The 12,265-nt window shown below is 41.3% G+C and overlaps 1 protein-coding gene across 4 annotated transcripts in view; it reads left to right on the top strand.

The window, feature by feature from the left end:
• The first annotated feature begins 4,231 nt into the window (after nt 1-4,231).
• Nucleotides 4,232-12,265, top strand: part of LOC132819161 (calcium uptake protein 3, mitochondrial-like) — a 175,062-nt gene continuing 167,028 nt past the window's right edge. For all 4 annotated transcript variants that reach the window (XM_060830587.1, XM_060830596.1, XM_060830605.1 and 1 more), the window contains exon 1: nt 4,232-4,717. In XM_060830587.1, coding sequence (XP_060686570.1) covers nt 4,427-4,717 — 291 coding nt within the window. In that variant the 5' untranslated portion in view covers nt 4,232-4,426. The remainder of the gene's footprint in view (nt 4,718-12,265) is intronic.

Here is a 12,265-nt window from a genome sequence, read left to right as displayed (position 1 = left end):
ACTTGGGTCAGAACCCTTCACTCATCTCCCTCAGCAGCATGGCACACAACTATTCAGACCTAGGAATTGTTCATTTTTAAACCTGCTAAAACTTCCTAAGCATTTATACTTACTATGGAAATAGGCCCTAAACTGAACTCATCCCATTTGCCTGCATTTGGCTCATATCTCTTAAAATCTTTCCTATCCGTATAACTATACTCTTAAATCTAGTCATAATAACAAAAATTCAAAGCATTACTGCAGTTCAGGTTCATAATGTTTAATGCAACAAAAACATAGTAAGTTAATAACCCTACTCGGCTCATGAAAATTGTCCATAGAAATTGCTACATGGTATTCCACATTACTGCTCTTCTACTTCCAGACAGCTGTGTGTGCATTTGGAGGTTAAGATTCACTTTTGTTCCTTTTTTCTATTTTTATCTATTGTTAATAAGGGGATGCATTTCTTTGAACACCCCTCTGCCCCCCTCCACACTACTCCAAGATTGTTAAAGATCCCATTTAAACCTGTAAATAGAACTTCCTTCTAGTTTTAGCAGCGTAATGGAAGGAACTCCAAGGAAATTCATCCTGAAATATCGTCATTCAGTTCACTTATCTGGATACCATGCTAAATGATATCCTAACTAGGCAATAACATGTCTGTGCATACCAGAAGTGGCAATTCTGTGTTTAGAAGTTTAAAAATAAAGCTTAGAATCAATTTGAGATCAAATCAAACAAGGTTGAACATGTATAGAACCATTGTTATTACTAATTTTCTGTACTAATAGGAACCGTTGACAAGTTATCACAAGAAATTCACCAAGATTTTCTTTCCACCAAATCTTTACAGCATCAATAATATTAAAAACTATTACTAATGAACATTCCCACTGGATACTCTGAACTACAATAGCATATTGAATGTTAGCTTCCTTTGATAATACATTTTTTGTGCATTCAACTTCAAGTGGTACTTTGGAATAAGAACCTTTGTCAGATACACAGGGGAAAAAGCAGCCTAGAATGGAAACAGAGAACCAAAAGAGTCATGTAATAACATAAAAGAAAGTGATAACCACCTAATATATTATTTAAACTATTTTTCTAACCAATCTGTTCTGAGTGTGTTATGACATACTTCTGGAGTAGTTAGTACTTGAACCTGGGCTTCCTAATTCTGGGGCAGAAACAATACTTTTGCACTACAGGAGGATCCCCAGGTTATCACCTTATATCTGTCATACTCAATCCTGTTCAGTAAAGATATTTAAACTCCAGCAATTTTGTTTCACATCTGTTCCATTCATGAAAGTCATTATTGAATTGAGTAATAATGCAACATCAGCAATTATATTAATTCATCAGTTAAATGTTCTAAGCTCCTGTTTAATTAAAGTATTATTTCGATCTAGGTTTACTTTAAAAATTTTAAAAGTGATCCAAGTTAGGAAGTTGATGTTTACTCCCTTTATCTATGATCATACCTGATTACCTGCACTCTAGAAACAGAGATGGCATTTTTGGAATATTGCATGCAATTCTGGTCTCCCTTCTTTCGGAAGGATGTTGTGAAACTTGAAAGGGTTCAGAGAAGATATACAAGCATGTTGCCAGTGTTGAAGGGTTTGAGCAGTAGGGAGAGGCTGAATAGACTGAGGTTGTTTTTCCTGGTGTGTCAGAGACTGAGGGGTGACCTTGTTGAGGTTTTTAAAATCGTGAGGGGCATGGATAGGATAAATAGACAAGGTCTTTTCCCTGGGGTGGGGGCATCCAGAACAAAGGGCATAGGTTTAGGGTGACAGTGGAAAGATTTAAAAGACACCTAAGGGGCAACATTTTCAGCCAGAGGAAGTGGTGGAAACTGGTGCAATTACAACGTTGAAAAGGCATCTGGTTGGGTATATGAATAAGAAGGGTTTAAAAGAGATATGGGCCAAGTACTGGCAAATGGGACTAGATTAATTTAGGATATCTGCTCAGCATGGATGAGTTAGACTGAAGGATCTGTTTTCGTTCTGTGCATTGCTATGATTTTATGTGGAATAACGTCAGTTGTTTAAATCATTTTTTATTTCAGTTGGACTGAAATCTTTCCTCTCCCAGCACGTGCATTTTACCCACTAATACTGCAGTACTCTGTCCCAGACTGGACAATATGTTCAGGTCATTGGAATGGATTTGACCCCGTAATGCTAAGGCTGATTTACAAAGGAGTTTGAAAGAAGCATGCTTGAAGATAGTGATGTACTTTGTTTGATTAATACTTAGAAAATACATAGAATCCCTACAACTTGGAAACAGGCCATTTGGCCCAATAAGTTCACACCAACCCTCCAAAAGGTAACCCACCCAGACCCATTTCCCTACATTTCCCCTGACTGATGCACCTAACCGACACACCCCTATATACATTGGGCAATTTAGCATGGCCAATTCACCTAAACTGCACATTTTTGGACTGTGAGAGGAAACCGGAGCACCTGGAGGAAATCCACGCAGACACGAGGAGAATGTGCAAACTCTACACAGAGAGTCGCTCTGAGGCTGGAATCGAATTGCATTGTGATGCAGCAGTGCTGACCGTGCTACCCATGATGTAGTTCTGAAATAATAAAAGGAGAAAGAAAACCTTTCAAAAATAAAATATTTTTAATTTTGGGGTTCTTTTCAAATTGCTAACTAATTTTGTCTTCATATTGGGCTGTTCTCATGCATGAACCTCAACTTAACTCAACAAGCCTAAAGAATTTAACAGGAAATTCTATCTGGTAACTAACTTCAAACATTGTCTTGTATCTCTGTAGGATCCCTTATCAATTTTCCTCATTTTAAGTTTAATTTTTAAACAAATAATTTCATAAAACATGTACAATGAATTAGTAGCAGCATATTACCTAATTCTAAATTTACAATGGTCATCTTTTTATCCTACTCCTTAACTAGAAAAGGTAATTTTGATTGTATTTCTATGAAACAAGTGAAATCATTATAAAATAAAATAAAATATTTCTATATTATATTGTATTCTCTTTAATGTCTAATCGGTATAGGAATCTAATTAATCTAAAACTTCAAAACAGTTTTCCACTCTTTAAACAATTTTAGCAGATGGGTTCCTTTCAAAACAACTCCTCAAGCAGATGTTGATTTGAACAACTTCCTTTCCTATCTCAAAAGGAGTTTTTTTAAATTCTTTCACAGGACGAGAGTGTCACTGGCTTGGCAACATTCATTCCCATCCCTAATTATTCCCCATTTTGATTCTGCTTTCATTTTAATTTCATTGACTTCTGATTTGGAACGAGACATTACTGAAAGCTGTTAATGTCACAATGTGAGTTTACAATTCATGGTGAATCCTACCATGGTCTTTGGGCTCCATCTTCACATTAAAAACCATTGCCTCCAATACCATCCAGCACAGGGCATTCTAAGCATTGGGCAAACACTCTTCCTCCCACACAAATGGCACTTATCCAAGCATGGAAAAGTTCTTGCCATGCCAAAGGTAGTTTGAGTACACAAAACCATGACACACCTGACACGTCAGCCTCTTCTCCTCCCCACTACCACTCTCTCCTGAAGATCTCAGCAGGACAGCCCTCCTCTTTGACCCATTCACAAGACAGCTGTCTCTCTGCCTCATACTTCTATCCGGTCTCATTGAACAGCCCATCTCCTCCACTCCCCCAGGGACAGATTCCCAACCCTTCAGGACAGCTCCAGCCCCCAGATCAGTCTCAATCACTCCTGATCCTGCATCCCCAGCGCCTCTTCCCTCATGAAAGACCCCTTTCACATGTGGACATCCTTTCCCCAGCCTCAGGACAGCACTTTCCTCTTTAGTATAGTCTCTTCTCCCACAAGAGAGGCCACCCAACTCAGGACAGCCCCATCCTTCTTAGGAGCGTCCTCCCTAACAGAAGAGCCATTTCCCCCTCAGGACAGTCCCATTCCCCACAGGAGGCCTCTCCTCCCACCCCACTCTAAGGACAGCCCTTCCATCCAGTCCCCAGGACAGCCTCTCTCTCTTCAGTGGGACGACTCCTCACCCCTCCTCAGGACAATCCCTCCTCCCCCTCAGGACAGTCCCTCTTCCCCCAAAACAGTCCCTCCTTCCTCAGTGGGACCTTTCCTTCTCTCCTCAGGACAGTCCCTCCTTCCCCAGGAGAGCCCACCTCTCCTCAGTGGTATCCCTCCTCTCCTCAGGACAGTCCCTCCCTCCTCAGTGGGACCTCTCTTCCCTTCAGTGGGGCCTTTCCTTTTCTCCTCAGGACAGTCCCTCCCTCCTCGGTGGGACCTCTCCTTTGGACAGATCTCCCTCTCTTCTCAGTGGGACTTTTCCTCCTCGCTCCCTCCGCCCCAGGAGTGACTCTTCCCCTCTCAGGAGAGCCCCGCCCCTCGCGACAGCTCCATCCGACCGTTAACGGTAGCCATGGCTGCTTTGCGGGCTCTGATGCGACTGCAGCTCGCGAGCGGGGCCTCGCGGCGGGGGAGCACTATCCGCAGCTCTCTCCGCACGAGGCGGCCCGCCGCGCTGGCGGCTGTCGGGGGCGCGGCGGTGGCTTCGTGTTGTTGTTGTTATTACTATTATCGTCATTCTTCATCTTCGCCAGAGTCGGGGAGCGCGACCAGGCGGGAACGGCGGTACAGACTGGGCCTCCCCAGCGGGGATGTGTTTGCTCCGCTCTCTGTACCAACTGTAGAAGCTAGCGGAAGGGCCAAGGTAGGTTTTTTTTGCGGGTTTCTCTGCTGATGAGCCGTGGGAGCTGGGCAAAACCGCCGCCTCAGTTTAACACTGATCCGCAGAAATCACCGTAGCAAGATCGACCAGAAAATTAACAAATTTATTAAATTGCAGTGATATTTGCTGCATTCTTGTGTCGGTGAATGTCCTGCCCACCCGCCTTCCTTGCTGTCAATCCTGTCTGTGTTGTTCTTGTCTGATGTTGCTGAGCAACATCCCAGCTGCTGCCAGACGCTCGGATTTTCAACAATATCCTGGAGCGAGTGTAATAACAAATGTGTTCAGGAGTATTTAAGACTGTTATGTCTGTCTGGTCTGATTTGTTCCCCCCCTTATCTGACCAGTCACTGATTCTCCAAGGGCTAAAGGGGAAAAGGCAGGAAAGTGGAGTTGAGGATTATCGGATCAGCGGTGGTTACAGAGAATAACGGATCAGATTCAATGCCCCAGAAAACCTACCTCAGTTCCCACGACTTATGGTTAAATATTGTTTAAAAAATACATTTGAATAGAACAAACACATTGTTCGCGAAACTCAGCAGGTCTGACAACATCTACAGGAAGAAGGCAGAGTTATCGTTTCGAGTCCGGCGACTCTTCAGCATCCGCAGTTATTTGCTTTTATACAATTGAATAAAATATGGCAATGTTTAATGGGGTCTTAAGCCAAGAAAAACCTGTTTCTAATTAGCAAAAGCCGTACAGGTAATAGTTGACAAATGGGGGTAGATTAAAAAAAAACTTATAAACGGAAAAAACAAAAAGGGCATAAATCCAGATCCAAGAGGTTGTGGCTAGAAAATGCAGGGAGATGGTGTTTGGGGGTGGGGCAGGTGGGAACTGCCAGGGGCTAATTGGTAAATTAACAATTAAATAGTTAAATATCACTAGTGAAGGTAAAGGAAGGCACTGGAAAATAAAATAGAAATTAACAAACTTACATATTTATTGTCTTTAACATCCTTTTGAAATTTTGAAGTGCAGTCTAATTATTTACTTTTGGAATTACTGTACACACAGTACACAGGTAATTTTTCTTCAATGCAGAGTTTTGCCAATAGTGTAGGTTCAATTCCTATACTGGCTGAGGTAACCATGAAGAACACCCTGTCAACATCTCTCCTTACCTCAAGTGTGTCACTCTCAAATTAAACCACCACGACGCTGGTCTCTTTCTCGAGAGAGAGAGCAGCTCTACGTCCTGTAAGATTATGGTGACTTTATACAGGTCATATAAACAACAATACAATAAATAATCAGGTAACTTGTGTTGTTTGAAGTTATAAATATACAAATAAAATTCCTTTGCTTTCTCAGTAGTGCAGGGGACCTTTTGCTCACCGAAGGAAACAGTTAGTCAAAAGATGACACCTCATTCAGCAAAGTGAGTGTTCATTATTTGGAGTGCGCTTCTGAAGGAATAATGGAGGTATTTCAAGATAGAATTGGATAAGCACCTGAATAGAAATATTGGTAGGTACAGGGGAAAGATATGGAAATGGAACTAAATTACTGTTGAGCTCAATGGACTGAATGGTCTGCTTCTGTGATGTAAACATTCTATGATTTGCAGATCCAGGTCTAGTTTGCTTAATGACATTTAATCTAGCAAACGAAGGAGAAATCCAAATAGTGTTGCTGAAAAGCATGATAGAACGATACCAAACAAATTTAGTACATTACTCAAGCAAAATATTGTTGATGCAGGAAAACTGAAATAGGATCAGAAAAAGCTGTAAATACTCAGCATCTTTTAACATTTCATGTTGATGATCCTTTGTCAGAACTCTTCTGGGCTTTCTGTGAAATGTGCAGTTCCCTGGTTGTACTGCACATTTTCAGCTGGGAATTCGAGTCCCAGCTGTGTAAAACATGGGTGAGCACAGACATTCCGGGTTGAATCTGGTGAACATAAAAGAAAATGGGTGATGAGAGAATGTGTTCTCTTTTTATTTATGATTTACAATGTAAGTTGTTCAAGATCTCATGACTTTCAATGAATGACTTTGTTTGGTGAGTGAGTGGTTGGGTGACTGGGTCAGGTAGTCAGGATTGGGGGAGTTGTGGTCAAATGGGCATTTGGTCAGCTTGGGACAGTCAGGAATTTGGGATCTGGATTGTGTCATCTGGAAAAAGAGTCTGTTGGGGTATTTAATTAAGGTGAGTAATTGTGTTGGGGTAATTGGGACATGTTCAATGTATGGATAGGGAAGATTTGTGTGATTGTGAGGGGACAACTGTGGTACTCGGTTTTTTTGCACTGGTTAATCTCAGGAGATTAAACTGTAACATTTCCCAGATGTCCCTGTTGGAAACTATTGTGTGAGGGTTGCACAAATCAATCATTAGACATTTAAACATCCAAGGCAATTATGGTATGTGCGTATGTCAGAAATTCTATAGGATCCTGATGCACACCACAGGACGTTGGTGTCTGTGCGCGCACTGGTCTCTTAAGGTAGTGAAACAAGTAGACAAAGAGGTTAAGGAGGCATATGGGATAACTGCCTTTGGGACATTATTCAGGATGCTGGCTGGGATGGAGAGTTTATGAATTAAATTCAATTCAATTCCATTTATTGTCACGTGTACTGAGGCACAGTGAAAAGCTTTATCTTATGAGCAATACAGGCAGATCACAGTGTTAAGTAGCATAGGTAAGTAAATAATAGGTAAACAGCGGCAAAAACAAAAGCACAGGTACAGGCGAATGTTAAGAGTATTCTAGCAGCAGTAGGGTAGAAACTGTTCCGAAACCTACTGGTGCGTGTTCAGGCTTCTGACCCTTCTCCGCGACGGTAGAGGTTGTAGAATAGCATTGCTAGGGTGGGATGGATCTTTGAGAATGCTGGTGGCCTTTCCTTGACAGCAGGCCTGGTAGATGGATTCTGTAGATGGGAGGTTGTCCTTTGTGATTGTTCGGGCCGAGTTCACCACTCACTGTAACCGTCTCTGATCTTGAATGGTACAGTTGCCATACCAGGTAGTGATACATCCAGACAGAATGCTTTTGATGGCGCACCTATAAAAGTTGGCAAGGGTATTCACCATCATGCCAAATTTCCTCAGCTGCCTGAGGAAGAAGAGATGTTGTTGGGCCTTTGTAACCAGTGTATCTACGTGAAGAGTCCAAAAAGCCTATTATGGACGACCACTCCCAGGAACTTGACATTCTCCACTCCTTCCACCTCTGAGCTGTTAATGCATAGGGGGGGCATGAGTAACATCCTGCCAAAAATCAATGATGAGTTCCTTGGTTTTGCCGGCATTGAGAGCTAGATTGTTCTCAGTGCTCTATTTTTCCAGGTCTTCCACCTCCCCTATGTAGTCTGTTTTGTCACCACCTAAGATTCGACCGACTATGGTGGTGTCATCAGCAAACTTGTAAATGGCATTAGAGTGGTATTTGGCGATGCAGTCATGGGTATACAGTGAGTACAGTAGGGGGTTGAGTACGCACCCCTGGGGAGCTCCAATGTTGAGCGTTAGTGATGATGAAATATTGTCCCCAATCTTCACTGATTGTAGCCTGTGGGTCAGGAAAGTGAGGATCTATTCGCAGAGAGTGGGGCTTAGTCCGAGATCACTAAGTTTAGTATCAGTCTCAAGGGGATAATAGTGTTGAAGGCCGAACTGTAGTCAATGAGTAGGATTCTTACGTAGCGGTTCTTGGTGTCAAGATGTTCTAAGGAGGAGTGAAGGGCAAGTGATATGGCATCAGATGCGGATCTGTAGGTCCGATAGGCAAATTGGAGTGGGTCAAGAGTAATGGGGAGGCTTGTGAAGAGCAATTGGATAGACTGAGTTTGTTTCCTTTTGAGCAGGAGGCTGAGAAGGGACATGATTATAGGGTAGATAGAAAATAACTTTTCCCCTTGAAGGAGGGATCAGTGACTCAGGGGAATAGATGTAAGATAAGGGGCAGAAGGCTTAGAGGAGATATGAAGAAAAACTTTTTCACCCAGAGGCTGGTGGAAATCTGGGACTCACTGTCCATAAGGGTGATTAGGGCAGAAACTCTCATAACATGTAAGTATTTACTTCTGCATTTGCAGTGCTAAGATATATAAGGCTTTGGGCCAAGTGTTGGACAACAGGATCAAAATATTTATATGCTTACCTTTGACTGGCTCGTATCCAATGGACTGAAGTGCCTTTCTGTGCTGTTGACCTCTATGACACTGATACAGACTTAAATCAAGATTTTGCTACTCCAGACATGGGCAGATTCTGGTCACTGTTTTATACAAAAGTGTGAGGCATATCAATTTCACAATATCCTTTATTGCTACAGAGTAGAGATATTTTATAGTTTTATAAACATCTACAATAGATATTGTTTTGACAAGTTACACTTGTATTTCTCAGGATCAATGTCTGACATGAGTGATGCATCAGAAATAAGTAGGATGTAATTTAGAGCAGTGAAAATAAAAATCCATAAGCGTTTAATATCCAAAGTATTTGAAGCATGAGTAAGGAAGTAATTATGGATCATTTTGAATCTGATCTTTATTAACATGTGCCAAACACAGCACATTGTCTTTTGCACCAGTGAGATAATCCAAACCACAGGACTCTGCATTTAATAATGTTGCTCTGTGATTGATATAACAGGAAATTTGCAAGTTTCCAGATACATCAAAATATAAAGCTTAGGAACAGGCAATACTGATTATTGCAGCAAAGATATCTTTCCCTCTATCTCTTCATCATATCTGTTGTATCATCTTTATTCCAGAAACCAACCTGGTGTTTTTTTGAACTAATTGTATTGTCATTTTATTAGCCTTTTGTAAAAAGAAATTGTGATTTATCTTATCTATAACATACACATTTTAGTCTGTTCCCAAATTTTGAACTTCTTGTTCAGTGAATGAATTGCCTGGATTAAATTTATCAACCCTCCTTTATAATTTAAATGTGAATTATATTGCTTTCTAAAGAAAATCAACTTCCTTGGTTCTGAGCTATTACCCATATTAGCTGAATTAATCTGGGCTGCTAACTTCTGTATTTGATCAAAGGCAGTCACACTATATCATGGTGGTGAATGGTACATACATTATTCAGGATAGGAGTTAGAAATTTCAAGATCAAAATGCAGTCAAGATCACTTGTGGATTCTGTATTCCTTGCAACCAAATATTTCTCTTTCAATCTGATATCTAGTCGTGTGATTCAGACGCCATAAAGATCGTTTCCATTCGTTGTGTGAACTGGATTCTGTAATCATGCATGTACTCTGACACATTTTTCTAAACTTTGGACTGATTAATGTGAGGTTAAATCTAAGTTATCAGAAGTTTAATTTCATAAGCATAAATGCCCTAAACTTGGAAAACAATGTCACTGATGAGGTTAATCTTTCCTTGATTAATTTAGACAGTCCTGGATCAATGATGCTTCATCTTCTTAAACTGAAGAACTGTAAAGCACCATTTCAGCAATTTGACTTATCCATATTTAAGCCACACTTCCCTCAAAGCTGGCTGTAGAGCATTCAAATTTATCTTAGTAGTTTTCAGTGTTGGCCAAATAGTCAGAGGTCCCAACATAGGCTGCAACCAGTAAAAATAGGTGACAACACCTCTTCTACCAAAATCCTCAATATCGGTACTCCACAAGGCTGCATAACTCAGCCCCCCATTATAGTCATTGTACACTCACAACTGTAAGGCCAAATTCCACACCAACTCCATTTGCAAGTTTGGTGCTGACGCCACTGTCGTAGGTTGGATCTCAAACAACGATGAGACAGAATACAGGAAATTGATTGAGTGCTTAGTGGCATGGTGTAAAGACAACAGTCTTTCCATTAACATCAGCAAAATGAACGAACTGGTCATTGACTTCAGGAAGCAGAGTGGAGGACACACCCTTGTTAGCATCAATGGTACTGAGATGGAGATGGTTGAGAGTGTCAAGTTTCTGGGAGTGGTAATCATCAACAATCTGTCCTGGCCCACCCACATCAACATGATAGTCAAGGAAGCACAACAACATCTCTACTTCCTCAGGAGGCTAAGGAAATTCAGTATTTCCACAAGGCCAGAACTAGAGAGCATAGGTTTAGGGTGAGAGGGGAAAGATATAAAAGAAACCTAAGGGCAACCTTTTCACACGGAAGGTGGAACAGGCATAGAATGAGCTGCCAGAGGAAGTGTTGGAGGCTGGTACAAATGCAGCATTTAAAAGGCATTTGGATGGGTATAAGAATAGGAAGGGTTTGGAGGGATATGGGCCGGATGCTGGCAGGTAGGACTAGATTGGGATGGGATATCTGGTCAGCATGGACGGTTTAGACCGAAGGGTCTGTTTCCATGCTGTACATCTCGATGACTCTATCATTCTTACTAATTTTTATTGATGCACCATAGAAAGTATCCTGTGTGGATGCATCACAGCACAGTTTGGCAACTGCTGTTCCCAAGACCAGAAGAAACTAGAAGACCAGTCATGATCATTGACCAGTCCACCTCACAAACCAGCCTTCCATCCAATGATTTTATCTATACTTCCTGCTACTTCAGGAAAACAACAAACATAGTTAAAGACGTGTCTCGCTCAGGTTATACTCTCTCCCACCTTCTGTCAAGCACAAGATAATACATATTTAAATACACTTGCAAATAGATTCAAGAGCAGCTTCTTCCCTGCTGTTAATAGACTTTTGAATGGACTTCTGAAATGTTAATTCTGATCTCTCTCTGCACCTTCTCTGCGGCTGTAACACTGTATTCTGTACTCTGTTCTGCTACCTTGATGCACTTGTATGGTAAGCTTCACCTGTATAATGCACAAAACACTTTTCACTGTATCTCAGTACATGTGATGACAATAAATCAATCAATCACTGCATTTGACCAATGCCTTAAATTGCAATGGCTACCTGGATCTTGTAGTCCCAACATCAGTGAACAGTGAAAATTTTGCCACAATTGAGGGTGATAATAGAACATCAAATTCTGCAAAGCCAACTTGTGCTGGAACTTGAAAGTTGTTGTTTCACAGAATGTCTCCCAGGAACTGATGTTGCTGGTTCTCTCAGTGTGTCAACTTTGCCTGATTCTTTTGTAAATGCACTTCTAGTTACCCTGATTCATTTAGAGCTGCTCTTAACTATTGTGGCTCCCTTTAAATCAGGGGAAATATCAAAGTACTAATACGACCTGTTTGTAACATCAACTCCCTGGAAACCCCCCCCACCCCCACTCCTCAGTCTTGCCAATATCGAAGAAGAACCATATTTTTAAAAATTCATTCCTGCATTTGCGTTGCCAGCATTTATTGCCTATCCCTAATAGACGCCGAAGTAAGTGATAAGCTGCCTTCTTGAACTGCTGCAGTCCATGTGTTTTAGGTAGATGCATATTGCCAATAGAGAGGAAGTTCCAGAAATTTGATAAGGAAAAGCAATATATTTTCAAGTCAGTTTGATGGGTGGCTTGGAGGACAATTTTCAGGTAGGTGTTCCAATGTATCTAATGCCCTTGTTCTTCTAGGTGGTAGTGGCCATTGGTTTGG

This window comes from Hemiscyllium ocellatum, chromosome 1 (genome assembly GCF_020745735.1).
Source record: "Hemiscyllium ocellatum isolate sHemOce1 chromosome 1, sHemOce1.pat.X.cur, whole genome shotgun sequence".
Taxonomy (NCBI): Eukaryota; Metazoa; Chordata; class Chondrichthyes; order Orectolobiformes; family Hemiscylliidae; genus Hemiscyllium; species Hemiscyllium ocellatum.
This window is presented reverse-complemented; position numbering and strand designations above follow the sequence as displayed.